At 44.1% G+C, this 22009-nt stretch overlaps 4 protein-coding genes across 4 annotated transcripts; all 4 read right to left on the bottom strand.

Moving 5' to 3' along the window:
- Nucleotides 1–347: 347 nt before the first annotated feature.
- Nucleotides 348–6571, bottom strand: rps6kl1 (ribosomal protein S6 kinase-like 1). Its single transcript, XM_069661832.1, has 12 exons — nt 6487–6571; nt 5665–5781; nt 5357–5530; nt 5041–5165; nt 4863–4955; nt 4693–4740; nt 3736–3868; nt 2109–3548; nt 1486–1575; nt 1200–1282; nt 1000–1095; nt 348–875 (listed from the first exon to the last, which is right to left on the bottom strand). The coding sequence occupies exons 3-12, from the start codon at nt 5490–5492 to the stop codon at nt 765–767; spliced, it is 2355 nt and encodes a 784-aa protein (XP_069517933.1). The 5' UTR covers nt 5493–5530; nt 5665–5781; nt 6487–6571; the 3' UTR covers nt 348–764.
- A 3072-nt stretch (nt 6572–9643) lies between these two features.
- Nucleotides 9644–11339, bottom strand: LOC138591793 (olfactomedin-4-like). The gene is made up of 5 exons (XM_069662484.1): nt 11283–11339; nt 11048–11215; nt 10744–10956; nt 10517–10658; nt 9644–10437 (listed from the first exon to the last, which is right to left on the bottom strand). The coding sequence occupies exons 1-5, from the start codon at nt 11337–11339 to the stop codon at nt 9644–9646; spliced, it is 1374 nt and encodes a 457-aa protein (XP_069518585.1).
- A 2465-nt stretch (nt 11340–13804) lies between these two features.
- Nucleotides 13805–15552, bottom strand: LOC138591820 (olfactomedin-4-like). The gene is made up of 5 exons (XM_069662514.1): nt 15499–15552; nt 15239–15406; nt 14934–15146; nt 14715–14862; nt 13805–14628 (listed from the first exon to the last, which is right to left on the bottom strand). The coding sequence occupies exons 1-5, from the start codon at nt 15550–15552 to the stop codon at nt 13805–13807; spliced, it is 1407 nt and encodes a 468-aa protein (XP_069518615.1).
- A 1396-nt stretch (nt 15553–16948) lies between these two features.
- LOC138591719 (leucine-rich repeat-containing protein 74A) lies at nt 16949–20351 on the bottom strand. The gene is made up of 13 exons (XM_069662390.1): nt 20249–20351; nt 19967–20142; nt 19785–19892; nt 19572–19665; nt 19392–19441; nt 19205–19286; nt 19024–19109; nt 18758–18952; nt 18573–18668; nt 18329–18472; nt 18100–18204; nt 17806–17891; nt 16949–17558 (listed from the first exon to the last, which is right to left on the bottom strand). Exons 1-13 carry the CDS (start codon nt 20349–20351, stop codon nt 16949–16951), a joined length of 1935 nt encoding a protein of 644 aa, XP_069518491.1.
- Nucleotides 20352–22009: the final 1658 nt, after the last annotated feature.

Genomic DNA, 22009 nt, shown 5'->3' on the forward strand with positions numbered 1-22009 from the left:
TTCCAGGTTTTCTTTTAACTTGCCACTTACCTGTGTGAGTTGTGTTTCACTTAGAAGTCTAAGTAAAAGGCCAACCTTTACATTTCATGTTTAGGAGATAAGACTTATGTTGGTTTTCCTAAGAAGAAACGTCTTGTCTAGATCAACAGGTTTTTCCTTTTGATTGTTTGGATTGCAAACAACAGAAAACAAACTGACTTTTCCAACTTTTGAAAACAAAAGCAGAAATTCAGGTGTTTGCTTTTGACGGGATGTGCTTGATGCTGCCTGTCAGCGTCAGAGAGATTAATTATAACACATGGCACACAAGACAAACTACTCAGCAGTGAGTAATAACACCAGTGATAGAGAAGAGGTAACAATTTATTGCCTCATATCTTCGTATTTGTACAATATTTGATGGGAAACATTTCAATATTTGTAATAATCAGAATTTAGTCTGAGGTGTTGGTTGGTTGGTTTTCATGCACGGTAATAAACAAGGTCAAATGCATGGATACAATAAAATGTAAATGTATCAAAATTGCATCAAAGTACTTAAAATTTCGATCAATTAAGTCTCAGTTAAAATACATGTGTTTAGGTTTTCGAAGGGACGCTGTTGTTTCAGTTTTTATCGTGTGATTTCTCTTTAGGAAGCACAAAATTCAAAAGAACTCAGGATCTGGTGCTGCACCCATTTGGCCTCATGAGGATGCTTGGATTCAGTTCAACTGCAATTTAAATGCAGTACAGAGGGCTCCGAGGAGCTGCAGCTGCTCCTGCTAGCAGCTCAGAGCTTTCCACGAGACTGCGCTGAAGAAGGGATGACACTTGATGTCACTGACACCTCCACCTCCGGAGCCCAGGCGATAGCCGGCATCGTACTGAAGCAACTGTGGAGCAGCATAAAGGGGAGAAAGTGTACTGTAAGTTCATCACCCTGTCATTGTATTTCTGTTTAATGTTAGACAGGTTTAACACAGAGGCCTTGTGGATGTTAGAAGCTTTAAATCTGACCTCAGTGAGCAGAGACGCAGCTGCAGTGCTCAGGTGGTCGGGGATGAGCAGCTGGGTGTGTGAGTGGATTCCTGCTGGATGGAGCTGCCAGAGAGGCTGGAGGTGAGCAGAGAAACCATGAGCCAGTGTCACATGTTGCAAGAATCAGAGGTGCAGAATTTATTCTGTAAGACTGAACATACTTGTAGAAACTTGCTTACCATTCCTGTTAGTAGCTCAAACAACAAAGCCCCCAGGCTCCACCAATCACAGGCCTCTGTAACCCTGGATACACCACCGATCTCTGCCAACATTCAATGAGCTGAGGTTAGATATATTCATGGAAATTTCTTGACAATTTATGCTCCAAAATCTGCATTACTTTACTTCCCCTTTTATAAAGTGAACTAAAGTAAACTAAAGTGAACCATCTAAATCTTGCCACTAGGTGGCAGGTTACAGCAAGGAACAACCACTGCTCTTAGCCTATAGTATTGCATATTTTACCTGGAGCACAGTACATCTGGTCCGTGGCTTTGGAGCAAATCTCTGACTGAACTTCACTCCACTGGCCGAAAAATGTCAAACACACTTTTCCTGCAAAAAAAAGTTACATTTGATCAAAATCCCCTAAAATATTGCTTTTTCCACCCCACATGCAATCGTATACCCCTTTCCCACCCAAATTAGTGCGTTGGCACAGGTTTTTCTGACACGGGAAGACCTGCTAATAAATGCTGAATGTCTCTTATCCCACAGCCCGTGAAGTATACTCCTTTAGGTCTCTTTTCTGCTGCGTCACCGTCTGACGTCACAAACGCGCCGGAGACAGCATTAGTAAACAGTGAAGATGTTACGGTGGTTAGGTCTTTATTGTATCTATTAGTCATTCACTCTATTTATCAAACTCAGCGCCGGCAAATTTGGAACGATGTTCAAGCGCTGCTTGGACGGAGACGGAAGGAATTTGTAGCTGACATGACACGGAGTCGCAGAAGTAACCAATGGAGCATAGCATCGTGCCGGAAAAGGCACGGAGATTAGCGTGTCAAAATGGGCCTACTACAGAGTCGCGTCTTAGTGTGTTTTTGGACCAGTGGGAAAAGGGCTTTATAGTTCTACAAGCTCACCGTTGCTGGTGAGCAGAACGTTTCTCGGGTTGAGGTCTCGACACAGGATGCCTTGCTGATGCAGACTCTCCAGTGCCAGCAGGATCTGAGCCCCCCAGACGCGCACCTCTGCCTCCGGAAGTCCCCAGCAGGTCTGCATGGCCTTATCTTCAGGCCTGGAGGGCTTCACAGGGAACCGGGGCAGGTGGCACCAACCATCCACCTCTATGATCTGGTCCTCCCCCTGACCCTCAGATCCTTCTGATTTAAGGAAAGCATCTGCATCCTCTGTCTTCCTGTTGGGTGGGGGTCCAGGGGGGCCGGAGGAGAACCAGCTCACAAATGATCGCTCTTTTGCAGGTGGTTTCTCTTTAGGACTCAGTTCGCGGGCCTCCTCTACACCCTCTTTTAGGCAGGTTTCCCCTTTGTACTTCACCCCTGAGAGCGCCAGCTGGACCCCTGAAAACGTCCCCTGTTTTGCTGCAAAGCTGTGGCACAGGGATGCAGAGGAAGTCCAGGAGCTTTCTACAGAGATGCTTGAGTCTGTGTGTTCAGAAAATACTGCTCTGTCCGTGCTCCTGATGACTACCATTCCATTTCTTTCCTCATTTGTGGGGCTGCTGCTGTCCTGCTTTGAGTCTGGAACCATTTCTTCAGAGTTAGACCCTTGGTGAGAGCCATTGGTTTCCCATGATGCCCTGCCACGGATCTGGGTTTGGCAATGAAGAGGGAGATGCAAAATGGCGGGGGAGGAACTCAAACCATTACTGTCACTGTTTGGTGATGCTGCTTTTATGAATGAGGTCTGATTGGCATGAGGTGAAGTTGGTCCTAGCGTGCTGTGAGAATGACCGTCAGTCACTGCATAGGGGTTGGTTTTCTCACAGTTTTGTGCTGGATCTGCAGCTTTCCAAGCTTCCTCAAACTCAGAGCTGCACTCCGTCAGCCCCATCCCGGCTTTCCTTAAATGAAGCCCTGACATGACATCGAGAGCTTGACTGACACGAGCGCAAGACAGAGGAAGAGCGGGCTGTTCCTGAGTTTCACTGGAGTGCAAACACAAACTGGGAGCTGGTGGATGGATGCGTGTGTTCTCGACCTGCGTCTTCGTCGAGCCAGAATGAAGAGTCAGCCGTTCAAGCTTGGTATAAAATGAGGCTGCAGAGCGTTTGTTCTGCAGACAACCTGTCTCCTCGATGTAGGAGTGAGTCCCGCAGCTCTCCAGTCGCTGCTGAGTCTCATCCCATGAAGATGTAAAGTCAGTATCTGGGCTCTCATCGCTTAACTTCTCTGGAATCGCTCCCTTGCTCTCTGCGCTGTTGTGCTGGTAGTCTGTGCTGATTGTTGGCGAGGTGTAGCTGGTCTTCATCTTGATGCTGTGCTGGCCAGAAGTGAAGCATTCTGGGTGCTCCTTGGCCTTCTCGCTCCTAAGCTTGTTCAGCTTGGAGAAGAGCCTCCCACCTTAGGACGACAGGGTAAGACACACTTGATCAGACATAGGAGCCACATTGCTTTTCATTGCTGCTAATGCCAATGCTAACGGCTAACCCTGCTTAATTGCTTGTTACTGGCAAAGGAAGTCAAAGTGCTTTTCCAATGAGCTTCACATCCGTCCAACACTGTCCCAGCAGTACTGACAGTTGCTCACCTTTGACATGCTCCAGATGCAGGTATACAGCATCCTCGCTGACGTAATATCTCAGCAGCTTCACCATGTACGGCACCCCCTGAGGAATGATGGTTGGCTGGTCCCTGCTCTCCCAGCTCGACTTTACCAGACTCTGAAACAACAGGAACAAGGAAACGACTGATCTTTTTAGAAATGGAAAATTACAAAGGAAAAACTCTGTCAGATGTGGTCAAAAGAATAAAAATAGTCCAACTACGACTTGTTCTTCCCCCCCTTTAGAGATTAGTCTGTTACGCTGTCTCTCTGGTCGGTGAAATTTGAGGTGCGCTTGCACCGGCTAAAAGGCTGAGAGCTTTCAGGCAGATCAATGCTGGATGATACTCAGGGAGACAGGAGGGAGAGAGATCCCATCGACTGGCCTGCCACAGAATACAAGGACGGGCTCGCTGCCAGAAGGCAACCCCCAAAACATATCCGCTATCAGAGGGTAGATGTTCGCAACTTGACCTTTGACTTTAAAGGGAGGGTATTGTGTTAATTTCAAGCTTCATGTTTCACTCTGTGATACCGGTGGAGTAGCTTAGCATAATTTACAGTTTAAAAAACTCATCATTTTTCTCACACTGGTGCTCTGTGCAGGCCCTCATACAGCCTCTGCCTGAAACGACTCTGTCCCTTTAAGAAACCCTGCCCCTACAAGCCCACTTTCTTCTCTCTCCGAAGCCTGCTGAGGCTGCAGTTTGTGATGTCACAAAGTGCAGTGTAGAAAAAGCTGTCTGAAACCTGGCGTTCGCAGCAGCCTGCAGACTGAGCTGAGATTTGCTGGGGATTACTCCAACATACTTTTACCGACAGATTTGAAACTTCACCAACGTTTAGTCTGGACATCCAACATTGTAAAATGATATATATGTCTTAAAATGAGAAACAGCATAATACCCCCTCTTTAATTTAAACTGGTTTTAACATACTGACCTTTACAACAAATGTCTCCTTGTTGACCATACTTTGGACGATCAAGACCTTTAGAATGAAAAATAACATCTTCAGTCGACCAACACAAAGCAGATACAACACAACATGTCTATACACAAAGCCAACACACACACTAAAACACACATGTAGTAAGTGTTAGAGTACCTTACCTTATCAGTCACTCCCACCACCTTACACATCTCCAGGTCCTCCACAGGCGAGCTCAAATGTCTGATTGGACGGAACCTCAGACTGCTGTAACCCTGTTGATGAGACCCATAAAGGACGTTAGCGCCAGTGACCATGGTAACCAAGATTCACTTTTTGTAAATGATAGTAAAGGCTGACCCCTAAATGAGAGCTTCCCTTCCCGAGGTTGTCCTGCAGATGTGTTATGAAGATTTCTTCAGCCCTCTTCAGATACTGGGTCGTCTTCCTCTTCACTGCCTCCCGACGGTCCTTGTTTGGGTCCACTGTGAAACATTAAGCTCAATCAGACACCAATAAAGGCATAAAAATCACAGTAGCTGTGACACAGCTAACTGATGACTCTGATGAAGTGCTTCCCTTTGGTTTGTTACTTCCTGTTTTTATTCTGGTCCATCACATGTCTTGTGCAAACACGCCTAAATACTTTTTAGAAGATCACATTTTTTCCACTTACACTGGACCCCATTCAGCAGCAGGTCCACCCCGTTCTTGTAGTAGCTGAAAGCGGCCTCGTAGTCCTCGTTGACCTCGCTGTCCAGGGCCATGCGGATCTGCTTGGCCGCCTCCACCAGGTAATCCCTCTTTGCCATCGCTGCCTTGTTTTGGACCCTTCAGGGACCAGATGGGCCTGAGCACAGCAAAAAAAGGTAGTGTTGATTCAGCTGGACTAAATTTAGACACAGCTGATAGTCGAGGTATGAATAAGCTGCTTCTTTAGAAACAGAAAGTAAATAATTCTGCTACTGTTTAAACTTGTCTCACCTTTGCTCCCAGCTCCTATAAACAGCAGGACACATCTCTCTCTGTTGTCACCTGGCTCTGTGTGTGTCCGCCCACAGCGACTCCAACGCTCACGTCTGTGCAGCAGAGCATGATCATCTGAGCCGGTGGAAGCAAAGAGTTAACACCCCCTGAGACCAGCACAGGAAGTGAGTACAAGCTGGTGCCTACTATTTCTGATGAATGGAAAGAAGCAGAGTTTAAAAGCGTCCAAGATGACAGGGAGGTGACTCAAACTGACGCGTGTCTCAGGTAAATTACGTTGGCATTAATCCTGACATGACCATGGATTAAAGATTAAACTGGAGCTCAAATCTAGCTCTATTTTCACAGTTATTCATGCTACAAAAACATGTGTCTATAAAATCTACACTCTGGTCAATTAGAATTTAACACAAGCATACACACGTCACATGAAATGGATTATTCCCAAGGAGCAAATGCATCCTTTGCTGACAAGAATTATTAAAATCACTAGAATTATGTATTGCTATGTTGTAAAAATGCATTACCAGTCAGTTAGCAACGGCTAACGCTGACTACAATATATAATGCAATACATAAATGTCAAATATAATGGTTCTCGTTCGTAAATGTGGCTAAAAAACAAACACACACACACACACCCCATCCTGGTTACAGTCATGGAGGCGACATCCTCCAAGGGGTGTTATGAAACACACAAAGCCATCTTCAGTCTCCTCCATCCCCATCCATCATCTTTAAACATGCACTCCCTTAGCCAATGATTTAGCAATCCATAGCATGAATAGCATGAACAAACGGCAAGTAAACACACTGTACCTGATGTGAGCCGATCATGCCCTGGACCCTCCACCCCAGCAGCTACACCAGCAGCAGCATCATCATCAGCAGCAGCACCCGTGTCTTCAGCCGCCTTAACACAGTCATCTCAGGAGCAGGGGAGGAGGAGAGAGCTCAGGCGAGGCGGCCGATTGGCTGAGCGTGATGTCACTTCAGGGTACCATTTCACACAAGGCCCACACTTCCCCCCTCCCTCTCATCCTGACAGATGCTGGCCCATTTAAAGAGACAGTACTGTTTTTGTGTGCGCTGACTGAAGGCCATTTTCAACCCTTAGTTTTACTCCCAAATAGCTTTTAGTGCTGACTACCACCAAACCCCAGAGGAAAAAAGTTCAATTTTAGAATCTGAATTAGAGGTTCTTGCTTGATGTCTCCCTTCCACTATGAATGGAGGGCTCACCCTAATCTGCTGGTCCTTGGTGCTCAGTACCAGATGGAGCCAGGCTCCGACCACAGCACAAAGGAGAGTCGTTTCCCCCCCAAGGGAGGGCTGGCTTACAGAGGGGGGATGGAGGTCCTGAATGGAGGAGGGTGGAAGGAGAGGAGGGGAGGACTTGGGATGTATCAGATGCTGCAACGTTATCCAAAAAGCAGGAAGGGATTTATGATCACTACACAACTACTCAAAGTCATATTTTAATTTGCATTTAAATCAAATTAAGACAGGAGACTCATTTGAATGCTCAATATTGATTTATTAACAGAAACAGAAGAGGTTCCAATGCCTTAAAGTGTTACAGGAAGTCAGTGTAGATCCTTTGTATCAATCACAATACAGCAGATGAAAGAACACAAGCCATCACTATTGTAGGACAATAGCCATCACATGTAAAGCCTCTGATCAGTGGGATTGTAGTGCGGGTTGACAAATTTCTCCTAGAACTTCTCAATGGGAATACTCATGTACTTCTCCTCACCTGTCTTGGTGTCATAGGAGTAATAGATCTCCTCAGTGGTCAGATCTCCGGGCCTGGTGGCGTACATAACCCCACACACCATGAAAGCATTCCCCGCCAGAGGCTTGAATGCACTGGTGGTACATTCATCCCCAATACCGAATGATTTCTCATCTATTTTAGCAACGACAAGTTTACCCTTGGCCTCCTCTATGGCATACATTACCCACAATCCTTTCTCATCAGCTGAGAAGTCCAGATACTGGTTTGGTGAGTAGGTGTAGGTGAATTTTTCGCTTGCTTTTGTGATTTGCATGTGACTAAAAACAGAGGAGGTGAGATTAACTTTGGACATCAGCAGCCTGGTAATAAACAGTGTTACCATGAACGATGTAGTTATTACCGGTGCCTGCATATCCCTGTGGCAGAGTGCGGTGCGTGAAGGTGGATCTCTGAATGAGTTTGTCGTAATTAGAGTACAGTTTTAAGATATTGATCACTTTTTAAAGATAACAATATAAACTATCAAGTGTGTATTGGTTAAAAGAAAAGAGAGAATGCGTAAGGGAACAGCATTAGTACATAGGTTATTTACAAAAGTAAGCTCAGTAGATTGTATTGATGGCAATTACGTTGACAGTAGGAGTTGCAGTAATATCGAGAAGTAAAAAGTATAGCACATAGCAGATCAGCTCATATAGCACCAGATGATCAATGTAAATATAGTGCATGATTTAAAACGTTATTGTACACGATAGTAATAAAAAGTAATATTGCAAAAGATTTTGAAGGTTAAAGTAATGTTGAACATGGTACTAATATATAAACGATAGTATTGCGCATGATGATGCACTCTATAAATATAAATATAGCCCCTGATATTGAAAGCAATAATGTGATGATAATGAACATTATATAGCCTGGTATTGGAATGAATATTGCACATGATAATGAACATAACATAGCCCAATATTGGGATAATATTACACATAAAAATTGACACAATATTGCCTGATATGGAAAGCAATACTGCACATGTCTCAAAAAGACACAGTTACCAAACAAAGACAAAGAAACGGTGTGGCCGATTGTGAAACTTTTCTTCTCACCTCAGTGTACAGGCTGTCCAGCAAGGGCGAGGAGGAGCTGACGGACTCTTTGAGCTCAGACACGAGAGCCTTTAACTCTCTGAGCTCGATCCTGAGCAGCTCAAAGTCCAGTTTGATGTAAGCGTCAGAGCTGAGATGTCAAGTTTGCCTCCGTACTGAATGAGCTAAAAGACACACTCATCAATTTGCTCGTTATGAAGCTACTATCACAGCCTAATGCATTTGGTATTCTGTATACATTAACCCCCAAAGGCACTGCAGCTTTTATGAATATAGTTTGCATACATTTAAAAACAAAGAGGATGCTGTTTCAAGCTATTCATCTGGATCTCCACCTCCAGCCTCAGGTCGGTGCTGACCTGCTGCGTGTGCTGCACTCGGTCTGCAGGGAAGCTGCTGTCGGGCAGGAACCCACTGCAAACACACTCCTGACGTGGTCACGTTCCCTGAGTCCCAGTCCTCCATGGGCTGCAAGCACACTCAGTTATTTTATCTATGTATCACACAGACCTTTGTTATTTGAGGTCAACTTTTAAACTTACGAGCCAGGCCATAGCAGGGCTCAGTTTGAGGAAGAGGAGCAGCAGAGTCACACGCATTGTGTCAGTGATCATAGGATGTCCCATTGCTGTCTGACAACTCTCATATCTGTGGGTCTTACACCTTTTATCAGCCTATAAAGCATGTGACATCGTTGCATGGCCATAGCCAATTTCTTTACATCCTTGAGATCAGTGCAGGTGTGCATGTTAAACACAACAACCTGGGTTTGCTGTAGTTTTAGTGTTCTAGGTTTTTACAGACAGTGTAATACAGTGCAAACACTGCTAATGTGATTGACGTTGATCTCGACACTGTTGTGTGGTCATTAAAAGATACACCGATCAGCCGTAACATTATGACCGACTGCCTAATATTGTGTAGGTCCCCATTTGCTGCCAAAACAGCCCTGTTTTCATTGTAACACCTTTATTAATCCCATATTGGATTGGACACAAGGAATCTTACTTTACACAGTTTGAATGCTTCAGTTTGATTTTATTGAGGAAAAGACAGATCAGGTTTATAGAATGAGTAAATACAAATCAATCGTATCAATCATCAAACGATGGATCACGTGGAGGCGGGATCATTCTTTGTTGAACCTCACGTTGTACGACACGTAGTAGCCGTTGTTGTACATGTACAGCTTCTGGTCGGTGGGGTTGTAGTCCAGGTTGGAGTATTTCTCCTGGAACTTCTTGAAGGGGATGTTGAGGTGTTTCTGCTGCTTGGTTTTAGTGTCGAACGCGTAGAAGATCTCCTCGGTGCTCACATCCACCGACCTGGTGGCGTACATGACTCCACAGGCCATGAAAGCATTCCCAGCCTGCGGCTTAAACACACCTGTGTTCATCTCATCGGCAACACCGAACGATTTCTCATCTATTTTAGCAAGGATTATTTTACCTTTGCTCTGCTCTGAGGCATACATTACCCACAATCCTGTTTCATCAGCTGCAAAATCCAGGTTCTGATTTGCTGAGTAGCTGTAAGAGAATTTCTGGCTTGCGGCTGGGATCACTCTGTACTCTTTTAAGGAGCTGGTCAGATTCAGCTTGCTCATACTGAAAGGACTGTTTATCTGGTAGTAGATGGCGTTACCATGAACGATGTAATTGTTGCCGGCTCCGGCCCAGCCATGCGTTATGCTGTGTTGTTTATAACCAGCCCTCAGGAGCAGCTGATCATAGTCAGAATACAGAACGAAGGCGTGCACAGAGGGCGTGCTGTACGCACCGTAGAAGTACATCGACTCAGAGCCTCGGATTGGTTTGGAGTCTTTCCCCCAGCCGCCATACTGGTATCCTGGGCTCAAATGAGCGTTAAGTTGGATCACCATTGGCTTGCTGATGCTCAGGATTCCTGTGTTATTGCAGTTGCCTGGAAAGAGGAGAAAATGTTAACATGGTGTGTTTTTTTTTAAAACAACTATCCACATTTTCCTTGTTTGCTGTCTTACCAATATCCGGCTTGATGATCTCCTGCTCAATCTGGCACTCCTCCAGCTTCTTCTGCAGCTTAGCGAACTCAATGCGGATCACTTCCAGGTTGTTCTTGTCGAACGTCTCCAGTTGGTTCACAATGAAGGTCATGTTGCGGATCTGGGATTAGATCAAATGAAAATGTAATATTAGAATTAAGACAAAAGAGTCGTTATTTGCAGGAAGAAAGTAAATGTGTCCGCACCTCAGTGTACAGGCTGTCAAACATGGGCGAGGAGGAGTTAAGGGACTCTTTAAGTTGAGAGACAATAGCCTCAAACTCTCTGAGCTCGATCCTGAGCAGCTCAAAGTCCAGTTTGATGTAAGCGTCAGGGCTGCTCTCCAGCATGGCCACTCGCACAGTCAGGTCCATTAGTTCTTTTAAGTAGACATCCAGCCTCCCCCCGTAGCTCTCCAACTGAAAGAGCAAACAAACATGAATCAGCTTGACAAAGTTTCACAAAAAAAAATCTCACAGAAAACATCATTTTACATAGGCCTTTCTGCACCTTGTTCCTCTGAATGTCCACCTCCAGGATCAGATCTGTGCTGACTTGCTGCATGTGTTGAACTCGGTCGGCGGGGAAGGTGGTTTCAGGCAGGTACACATGACAAACACACTGACCCAACTCACCCACTGATGCAGTCACATTGCCAGACTCCCAGTCCTCCACGGGCTGAAAGAAAACAACATTAATATGAAAAATGACTCACATGTTTTAATGGAAAATAAGGGTCCCTTACCATCCAGGCCGAAGCAGGGCTGATGGCAGGGAGAAGCAGCAGCAGAAACGGCAGCATCTTGTCCCGGTTTACCTCTGAAGTGTCTGCGTTTCCGCCTGAGTGGAGGGTTTTTAACGACGGATGTTATCATGTAATCTCAAACACCTTCTGTCTTCTCATGGCCGTTTTGGTCATAGTTATTAACTTATGGCAATTTCCTTGTTTGCTCACCGTAACTATCGAGAAATCCACGTCTGATCATGGGGTGTGGATGAGAATAACGGCAGATTGTTGACCTTGTTGTGTTTATGGCCTGTAAGCTGATTGTTGCCTGTGACATGTCTACAACCGGATACTGTTTACAGCTGTAGAAGTGAATAAAACTGAATCTAATCCAGTAAGAAGTAACAGACTGTAGCATCTGTATGGTCATCAAAGAATTCTCCTCCACTGTGAATGAAAGAATCAAGTTGCTTCTTTGTTTCGCTTCCCCATTCATTGTTGTGTAATCTTCTGCATGTGACTTTGGTGGTGCCTTTAAACAGCATGATTCATGAGAAGCTTTGAGTGAAATGCTGACTCAAACCCCATGTATCCATTTTAATGATCAAAGTCTGACACATCATTGCATAAAAATCACAGGTGTAAGTCATTAATTAATCACTGGTGCATTACATTCAGCTGTTCTGTTCTCTGGTATTCTGCATGCTCATTGGAGGAGCTCAATTTAGACATGTACTGTATCAGGAACAGGGCAGTAATTTCACTGATTAGTAACACCTGTGCCCTCTTCGTCTATGACAAGACTTGACAGACAACCCTCTCTATCTTGTCAGAATGGTGCTTCAGCCCGGATGTTCCCGCTGGTCGGACCACAGGCTGAATTCTGAAGCTTGATATGATTGCTATTTCAGAAATAAATGCACAGAAAATCAGGACATCCTGGACTAAAATTGGAATCTCTTTTTTCATTCTTTTGTCACCGCTGAAAAACTAAAGTACATTAATCCTCACCACATTAGCTATTCAACAATAGCATTGGGTGCTGGTTTAGCTCGGTTGGTAAAGCAGGCGCCTCACAGAGACACACTGATCGCAGGTTTGACTCCTGGTCTGCCGATCGCTTGGTGCATGTCATCCCTCACTCTCTACTCCCCAAATTCCCTGTCCATCTTCAGCTGTCCTATAAATAAGTGCAAAAAAACAATGTCAGCATTACAAGGTATCTATAAAATTTAAGTTTAAGAATTTTATTTTGACTATTATTTTTGGGTGCAGTGGCTAGCGTTGTCACCTCACAGCTAGAAGGTAACTAGTTCGACTCGTGGTTTGGATAAAGTGGGTCTGTGTTCATGTTCTCCCCGTGCATGCGTGGGCTCCCTCTGGGTTCTCCAGCTTCCTCCCACAGTCCAAAGACATGCTCGTTAGGCTCATTGGTGACTCTAAACTGCCTGTAGGTGTGAGTGTGAGCGTAAAAGGTTGTCTGTTTCTGTGTGTCAGACCTGTGATTGACTGGCGATCAGTCCAGGGTGTAACCCCGCCTCTCGCCCAATGACAGCTGGGATAGGTTCCAGCCCCCTGCGACCCTGAACAGGATAGGCGGTATAGATAATGGATGGATATTACTATTGGATGGATATTGGTCTTTCATTGGCCTTTTAACGTTTTTATCGGGGTCCTTGTTAGTGTGCAAGTGCCCCATATACAGAGGCTACAGTCCTCGACACAGCAGTGTTCGACTCCTGCCCTCGGCCCTTTGCTGTATGTCATTCCCCTCTCTCTTCTTCCAATGTTTCCTGTCTCTCTTCAGCTGTCCTATCACCAGATCCCCCTTTTTTAGCCTTTGCATGGTAGCAAAAGCATATATTTTTTACTGACAATCTTAAAAATGGCCTAGTGCAATTCAGGGCAGCATAGTGGTGCAGTGTTTAGATCTTAGGCCTCACAGTATAAAGGTTCTTGGTTCTGTCTTTCTGTGTGGAGTTTGCATGTGGGTGCTCCCACAGTCCAAAGACATGAATGTATATTTAACTGGTGACTCTATAATGTAGGTGTTAGTATGGATGGTTCATATGCCAGCCCTGTGATTGACTGGCGATCAGTCCAGGGTCAGGGTCAGTCCCGCCTCTAGCCCAATGACGGCTGGGATTGGCCCCAGCTCTCCTGCGACCCTGAGCAGGATAAGCGGTATAGATAATGGATGAATAGATAGTGCAATTCAAGAGTACCAGTAAGCCATTACAGTGTGACAGTGAACACTGCACTTTGTAAGTGTGTGAGAAACTGGAATGATTAAGTGAAAGGAGTGATATAAAAGAGTAGGGGCTATATTTTAATTTTCAGTCATTATAGCAGATGATCCATTTTATACACATGATCATTTGCGCAAAGACACACAACACCATTTTTGCAATGCTTGAGATCATTTATTAGCTTCGAGAAGAAAAAGAAACGAGGCAGTACATGAAGTGCAGGAAAAAATAAGAGATAAAATCATTGCTTTATTCAGAAGATGTGATGCTTCAGTAAATCACAGCTATGATTTACATGAGGAGAGTTGGTGGCGCCACAGTAGCTGTGTGGTTAAACCACAGATGGTAGTTCACATAGTAACCATCGTTGTACATGTAGAGCTTCTGGTCGGTGGGATTGTAGTCCAGGTTGGAAAACTTATCCTGGAACCTCTCAAAGGGAACACTGACGTAGCTCTCTTGCTTTGTATTGGTGTCATACTTGTAAAATATTTCTTCAGTGTGCATATCGATTGTTCTGACTGCATAGAGAATGCCACACACCATGAAAGCATTGCTAACGCCTGGTTTATAGACGCTAGTCATCCATTCCTCCACAACCCCAAAGGATGGCTCATCTATTTTAGCGATGATCATGAGACCGTTGGACTCCTCTGAAGCGTAGGTCACCCACAGGCCGGTCTCGTCTGAAGCAAAGTCAAAGTTCTGACCGGGGGAGTTGGTGTAAGAGAACAGGGCGCTAGCGCTTGGAATCACCCTGGACTCGTACTTCATGGTGGTAAAATTAAGCTTTGCCAAACCAAACGGGCTGCTGTCCTGATAATACAGAGTGTTATCCCTTATGATGAAGTTGTTCCCTGTACCCGTCCAGCTGCTGTGTAAGACGTGATGCTGGAAGTGGTTTCTCAAAATTAGGTTTTTGTAGTTAGTGTAGAACCTAATGTCACCAATGGAGGCGCCAGTTGAGCCAGAGAACCAGTACATGGTTTCCCTGTCTGGAATAGGCTTTGAATCTTTCCCCCAGCCTCCAAATTTGTGGTCAGAGCTAAGATGGGCATTCAAATGGCTCACAATGGGCTTACTGACCCTACTGATGCCTGTATGTGCACAAGACCCTGCAGAAAAAGTGGACAAATTAGTTAAATGCATACAATTATAGGGCTAGGATTCGATAGGGTTATCTTATTGTGAAAGAGCTTACCAATGTTGGGATTGAAAAGCTCCTGGTGGCGTCTCTCACACTCCTCGAGCTGAATCTGCACCTTGATGTACTCCCGACGGGTCACCAGAACCAGGTTCTTGTCATAGGTCTTCTCCAGCTTATTCAGGGTCTCCACCATGGCCGTGATCTGAAAGGAAACCCATCGTTCACCTGTTGGTTGCCATTACGTTTGCTGATGAAGCCACCATTGGGACTTACCTGTACACGCAGAGATTCAAAGATAGCTATGGAGCTGCTGACGGAGATCTGCAGCTCTTTGATCAGAGCCTCCATCTGTTTAATCTCCACCTTCATGTCTTCCATGTCCGCATCGTTGTAGTCGTCAGGATTCTTCTCCATTATTTCAATTTCTGCCGTCAGCTTTATGATCTTTTCTGCATACACTGTCAGCTTGGTCTCATATTCTTCCAGCTGTAATAAAAAAGGTAAAACAAAAAACATTTACACATTTTTGTCTGCTTAAATTGTCATCTACTGCACATGCTTGTAACATGCCAGAGTACCTTGCCCATCTCCATCTCCAGTTTGTGTGAGATCTCCACAGCTGTTTGTTCTACCACCACCAGGTCTTTGATGGGAAAGGTAGAGCTGGGCAGGAAGGCATCACAAGTGCACCTGTCTCCACTTCCACCTCCTGTCCCATTCCTGCCCTCACTCCACAGGCTGACACGCTGGACAAAAAGGGAGAGTAAATTAGCATCCCTTTAACGTAAGGGAATAGAAGAAGTGAAATCAGTTAATTTTTTTAGCAATGCTAACTTACCCCCCAGGCCGTGGTGGAGCTCAGCAGCACTAAGAAACACAGAGTGCGGATCATTCTGCAGTCGGAGTTGTTACGACCGAGAAGGCTTAAGGGCTTATATAGCCTGTTTCAGTATTCACAGGTAGCAGCACCTGTCCTGGTTCACAGCATTGTTAGCCAAGGAACACGCCATGATATGTAATATAATGCTATCTTCAGCAAACAGAAGTGGTATACTCAAACTTATGTTTGCACTCATAAATGTATGTTTGGTTGTCCATCAGAATTCAAAGAATGGGTGTGTCTACAATCTGACAGAGTTCCCAGGTGTGATTAAATGTTTTTTTGTTCATCTCATTTAACAGCAAAGTGGATGACATCTTAATTCAGAGGCAAACATCACTATGAGAGGGAGTGATGTTGTACTGAATAGCCTTTCATTCAGTCACAGGCACGAGGCTGCAGATAATAACAGCAGTGCTGATATTCAGTACAGCATCACAACCTCAAGTGTGATATTGCTTTTAAACAACAGTTATACAAGCGGCAAATAGTTGTAAAAAATAATAAATCAATAACTAAACTAATTATTTTTTGCTCAACCAACTCAACTAGCTCTGAAACTGAAACTGGACTTGTGCTGCCAAGCAACCACACAAACATTCTCCTGCTCTATGTCTATGTCTACAGGTTACCACAGATCAGGTGTCTTTTCATCATGTAGGTTACATTTATCTGTATATTTTTAATCAATGTAGACACACATGGTCTGCTGTAGTGTTAATTAACAGTATTCAGAACACCTGGCTGAGGCAGAGTGATACAGTGAAAAGTCTCAGTGATGTTGTACTCCACTCATCGAATGCCTCTTGTCCAATCAGATTACCTGGTTGGAACTAACTGTTGTATATTGCTGAATGAATGAATGCAGAATAATCATAACTATGTATTTTAATGGAACGCTGGATCTGTGTCAGAACAAAAACCAAAGATTTGCTGCAGTTTTGTGATGTGATTTTCAATATGGCGTTTATATGTAATATTGATCAGGCCATAAACCAAGATATTTATACTCTGTATGACCCTCTCAATATTGTTTCCAGTACAGATAGGTTCTATCTTAAAGAAAGAAAGAAATAATACAGATAGTGTCATCTGCATAAAGATGGATATTACAGTAAGTTATCAAAGAGACAATACTTTTAATGCAAATTATAAATAAGACCGGGCCCAGAGCAGATCCCTGTGGAACACCTTTTGTTTGTGGTAAAGAATCTGATTGGACATTTCCAGCTTTAAGAGACTGAAATCTTTCAGAAAGGGATTTCTAAACCATGCCTGTGTCTTAAAGAGAAAAAGTAAAGATAAATAATAAAAATCTATCTTTATATAATAATTGTGCATCACAGTGTAGCCATAACTTTCAAGGGGAAAAGAATCATGACATACTGAGTTGTACAAAGTTTGACAGTCACTTGACAGTTCTTGTAGGATTCTTTGAACCTTTATCAGCCCGTTTCATAGTTTTCTTTTTCTTTACTCTCTTGGTTTTGGGTTTAACCTCTGGCTGCTTGGCATTAAGAGCAGGCCTGGATCTGGTCAGATGGTTAGCAGTGGGGCTTAGCTTGCTGTGGCCCATCTCTGGATCAGAGCGTATAGCCTGAGCAGAGATGGACTTGCCTGCCGCTGAGCGAGGGGACTCATCCAGCAGGTTTGGCTGGGAATAGGACCGCATACCTGGGGAGCTGGTGGGGCGGTAAGGTGTGGTGCCTCCTAACATGGGCAAGTGGATGTGCTCATTGCTCAGATTGGTGACAGAATAACGACTGCTGTTAGACATGACGATGTGATGCCAAGAACTGAGCGGCGTGGCGGAGAAATGCTGCGGGCCGCTTGAGTCCTCTTTGGCTCCTCCTGGAGACATGACCATGGAGCTGCGGGGCGTCACAGCCTCAACAGCGCTCTGGAAGGTCTTTAGGATGCGGTCGCTCTTCTGCTTCTCTTTCTTCTGACGCGACTCGACCTTCCTCAGCTGGCGGCGGTGGTCCCTCATCATCTGTTTCCTTGTATCTGCCAGTCCCCTGCACAGAAACATCACATTACACCGCTTAGACTGCCTTTGGATGAAGGTGTCATTCAGGGTGAAGATCTGGACAAATTCCCAGCTAATAACTGAAACTAATTTGCTTCAGCCACTCCCATCATTCAAGCAATAATGTAAACATTCCCAGCAGCGCCATTAATCAATGTTTAGCAACAATAAACCTCACAGAAAGACTATGTGAAGCACTTTTGGCCCATCTGGGAAATATTAAGAGAAGTGCTCACCTGTAGTCGACCATCCCTGTCCTGTCTCGATCAAGTCTCTGAATCAGCTCCTCTATCTGGTATCGATCCAAAGGAATGCTTGATTGCTTTAATGATGTCATAGAAAAGAAGGGAAAATGTCAGAGTCGGCTGCAAAGTTCCTTCTTTCATTGAGTCACTTGTCCCTTACAGTATCCCCTTATTTCATCGCTGTGTGCCGTATGTTGGTCAACAAACAGCATCATACAAGATTTGTGAAAAAGGCCGAGAAGAGAGCTTTTTCAGGGATTTGTATGAATGACTTTATGTGCAAACCTGCACTGCCTTCCTGAAGTCAGCTGTAGGGACTCTCATGGTGCCGTCTTTGTCGATGTTCCGAAAGAAATCCCACAGGCGTAGCTTGCGCTGATCCAAATAATCCTTTTAAAAACATTGGGAGGAGACATTTTGACAGTTATGAACATACAAACAGAGTCAAAAAAAAGATAAAAACACTGATTTTATACTTTTATCACTTTTATTCTCATCAGTTGACCAAACTGACCTGTATGATTTTCATTGGATCAACACGTTTCGGTGGCTTCTTAGCGATGAACCCTCCCACCCCTCCGTACTGTACATCCAGACTGGGATGCTCCTGACATGTCACCTCCAGCAGATGCACAAAGTTCTCATTCACCAGCACATTCTTGAGGGTGAAAAGGAAAAGGAATAATTATTAAGATGGCATACAATGTATTTATTGTGCTTTATTTCAAAGTAAAAGCACGAATGGTTTTGTTACTCACACAGATGTTTATCTCCTCTAAGGCAGTTTTCGGTGTGTTCTTCACCACGTTAACCAGGGCCAGAGCTCCCTCTACTGTTAGAGAGTTGTAAGCCAGCTGCAGGAGTGTGAGAGTAAAACATAACTTTAAATACAGGATATATGAACCCTTCTATTATTATGTTAGCCTAACAGTCGTCCACCCACCAGTAGCACCCTGAGTGTGTCATTAAAATCCAGACCCCTGCACAGCATGCCAACACCCTCGTTGGTGAGGCGGTTGTTGTTGAGGTTGAGGTGCACCAGAGTGTTGTTGAATTTTAAGGCCTCTCCCATGGCGAGGGCTCCTTCGTTACCGAAACCGTTCCAGGATAAGTCGAGGTGTTTTATCATCATGTTGACCTAAATATGGAGGATATGATCAGATGTTTCATACAAAGACAGATCAGATGTATTTCTAATAAGAGTCAAACCTTAAGTCCAGCACAAAGCGCCACGGCCCCTTTCATTCGAAGATGGTTCCAACTCAGATCCAGCACCTCGAGACCCTCGTTGTTTGCTGCAGAAATGGAAGTAAATTTATGATGATCATTTTTCTCTGTTCAAGTCAAGAAATGTATCTGGTCACATTTAGATAAGTGGATGTTACCGTACCCAGCAGCTGTCCCAAATGTTCCCCTCCTTTTCCACAAAACTCGTTATGACTCAGGTCGAGTTCCTTTATTCTGGAATTAATCTGTAAACATAAAAGCAACAATATAACTGCAAAAGTAACCATATACATTTCTATTATTTAATAATAAAAAAACAATTGAAATGTTATGTATCATGTAATTCTTACCGTTAACGCGTCAGCAAAATACTTAGCATCATCATCAGTAAATCCATTTCCTGTTCAGACAAAATATAAATTGCTTAAATATACAAATTAGATCCCTGATGTTGAGCAAAGTGGTTGAGCTTCACTTTCACATGCGTCACCCTGCTGTCAGTGCATCAAAATGCCATAATGTCACATTACCTGAAAGTTTCATAGATTTCAATGAAATGTTGTCCAGCAGCATTTTAGCCACATGCTCAGCTCCTGCAGACAGAAGATGGTTGCCCGACAAATCCTGAAAGCAAAGCACATGCTGGTACAGTAGTTTGCAGTGTACTCCCCTTTAAAAGTCGAGCAAAATGCCACCTGAAAAGCACTTCTGCCCCCTAGTGGCATTATTGCAATCCTACACACCAGGTGCTGAATAGTGAAATTAGCCCTCAGCATCTCCACAAGATATTTGGCTCCCTCAGCTTGAATGTGATTGTCTGCCAGCTCCAGAGTGTTGATATTCATATCTGTCTAAATAAAACAGATTATTAGAAGTTAACTATTAAAAAAATCACACTTAATAACACACTTTACCTTTCACTTACCACTAAAGCAATAGCAAGAGCCTTGCACCCAAAGGGTCCCAGTCCATGGTGGCTGAGGGTCATGGTTTGAGAGTCGAGGTTTCGTATGAAGTAGGAGACAGGAACAACACCCACCAGCTTGCAGGCTTGGAGGTACACTTCAGATACAGACGTCTCCTTATGGCTCTCCTCTTTTTCTGAAAACAAAACAAATATACAACCACACAGTTAGAGCATTCAATCACTTGTACTGTATTTACCAGAGAACAAGGGTTAATCCTAGAGTGAATTTAATGCACTTACCATCCGACTCCAAGTCTGTCTCATCCTCAGTGTCCTGGGTTTCAGTTGGGGATGTACAATCATCATCATTCAGACAAAGGGACTCAAAAGAAAGTGTTGACATTGCTGATGTCTAAAACAATTCCAAAACCTAAAGGCAATACAGTCCTCTGCTGATGTGTTTAACCTGTGTGTTCTGTATGGGCTCGCACAGTGAAAGGAAATAGGCCTGTGCTGGCCAGCAGGTAATTCTACCCCTCAGGTAATGTGTCATGTGTTGTGACATTAACAATGTATGCCTCAAGTATGGTTACAACAAACGTTTTTTGTAACTTAAAGCAAAACCGTGCACACACGGCATTATTTAGAATGTGAAATTATATTTGATGTAAAATAGCATTATGTAGGATATTCTTCATTTTCAAATTATTTTACAGAAAAGAGGGTGTATTTTTTTTATGTCAACCAGATTAAGACAAATTTCAAAACACAAAACACCTTCATGAGAAGAACAAACTACACGAAAAAACCTGACCTTTCACACCACAAACTGCGCATGCGCTGATTTCAAAACAGAAACATGATTGGCAGTGTGTTATTTTATGCGCTCTACCCCTTATCACGGTTCTTGACCGGTCGACTCTCAGGTAAAACTTTTTAAAGACGTCAAAATCATGTTTGTATTTCACTTGAGTTGCCGTGCGAGTCTAACAGTTGCTAGCATTAAGTTTAAGTCCCTGCTGCCTGCGCGGTTTTCTTGTCATTTGTTGGTGATTGAAACTTGTACGTCATTTAAAGCTCGTTGGGACATGTGTCCTGTGGTTCCCAAGTGTGGGCTATTATTTGTTTATTTGTAAACACGGACTCTTTTTGCATATTTTTTATTGCAACTCAGCTAACGTTAGCCCGTGGAAACGTGTGTTAGCTTGCACCTGTTTGGTTTTTTTTTAGCTTGCACTTTCAGGCGTCTCTGACGTCAGGCAGCGCAGACACGTGGGACTGTTTTGCAGACAGATGTTTTATTTGACAGTTGTTTAATGAGGCAAAATCAAAGTCTTAAGCTAAAGAGCTCAGTGTGTTTCAGCTTAGCCTGAAAGCATGTTTTCTGACACTGTTCTTCTTTTACAGAGCCCCCCAAAAAGGGTCTCCCTCCTGCAGCAGTTAATGGCAAGGCAGTGTGGGATGGTGGTGCTGTCACAACCAGAAGGTTCACCCAGTCTCAGACAACCCTGCTGGACCAGTGGTCCAGCTCAAGCAGTGGGACGGAGGCAGAAACGAAAGAAAGGATGAAAGAACCAAGCCCAGAAAAGGATGAAGATATGAGGCCTGATGCAGACAAAGAACAGCTGACGCCTTTCCTGCACGGAGACAGTAAGAATGAGGCTGCTTCAGAGATAAGTAAATTGCAACCTGCAGAGAGAGAGGAAGAAGGAGTGATGAGATATGGACAGCAACAAGACAAAGTGGAAACTCCCAGACAAGAAAAAAGTAATCACCATGAGGTGTTGCATATCAAGCAAAACACACAGGACATAATTCCAGAGCAAGCAGATCTAGAGTGCCAGAAAATAGAGGAAACTATCTCTCTTGTGCAGGAAAAAGTAGAGATACTCAGCTTGAAAGATCTAATTACTCCAGCAAAACTGAGCATGACAGAAACAACCTGTCCGATACAGGAACAAGTACAGACACCAAGCACGGAAGGGTCAATGTCGCCAGCTAAAACTGCAGCTGAAGTAACTGAGTGCTGGGATGAATATCTACTTCCTGCTGCTGATGAAA

Source organism: Semicossyphus pulcher, unplaced genomic scaffold (genome assembly GCF_022749685.1).
Source record: "Semicossyphus pulcher isolate SPU_LCO1_2020_fin unplaced genomic scaffold, fSemPul1.0.p SCAF_14, whole genome shotgun sequence".
NCBI classification, from domain to species: domain Eukaryota; kingdom Metazoa; phylum Chordata; class Actinopteri; order Labriformes; family Labridae; genus Semicossyphus; species Semicossyphus pulcher.

Bases quoted from the DNA above. Each gene is read 5' to 3' on its own strand.
- rps6kl1 (XM_069661832.1), bottom strand. From the start codon at position 5,492: ATGGCAAAGAGGGATTACCTGGTGGAGGCGGCCAAGCAGATCCGCATG. The intron at 3,869-4,692 runs GTCAGTATGTTA...CTGTTGTTTCAG, and splicing joins AGGAGACATTTGTTGTAAAG to AGTCTGGTAAAGTCGAGCTG. The intron at 3,549-3,735 runs GTGAGCAACTGT...TGTCGTCCTAAG, and splicing joins GCATCTGGAGCATGTCAAAG to GTGGGAGGCTCTTCTCCAAG.
- LOC138591793 (XM_069662484.1), bottom strand. From the start codon at position 11,339: ATGCTGCCGTTTCTGCTGCTGCTTCTCCCTGCCATCAGCCCTGCTTCG. The intron at 11,216-11,282 runs GTAAGGGACCCT...GTTTTCTTTCAG, and splicing joins GCCCTGCTTCGGCCTGGATG to CCCGTGGAGGACTGGGAGTC. The intron at 10,438-10,516 runs GTAAGACAGCAA...TCCTCTTTCCAG, and splicing joins GATCATCAAGCCGGATATTG to GCAACTGCAATAACACAGGA.
- LOC138591820 (XM_069662514.1), bottom strand. From the start codon at position 15,552: ATGATCCGCACTCTGTGTTTCTTAGTGCTGCTGAGCTCCACCACGGCC. The intron at 15,407-15,498 runs GTAAGTTAGCAT...CTTTTTGTCCAG, and splicing joins GCTCCACCACGGCCTGGGGG to CGTGTCAGCCTGTGGAGTGA. The intron at 15,147-15,238 runs GTACTCTGGCAT...TTTTTATTACAG, and splicing joins TGGAGATGGAGATGGGCAAG to CTGGAAGAATATGAGACCAA.
- LOC138591719 (XM_069662390.1), bottom strand. From the start codon at position 20,351: ATGTCAACACTTTCTTTTGAGTCCCTTTGTCTGAATGATGATGATTGT. The intron at 18,953-19,023 runs GTTTGACTCTTA...CTCCATATTTAG, and splicing joins CGCTTTGTGCTGGACTTAAG to GTCAACATGATGATAAAACA. The intron at 17,892-18,099 runs GTTTGCACATAA...ACATCATTAAAG, and splicing joins ACTTCAGGAAGGCAGTGCAG to CAATCAAGCATTCCTTTGGA.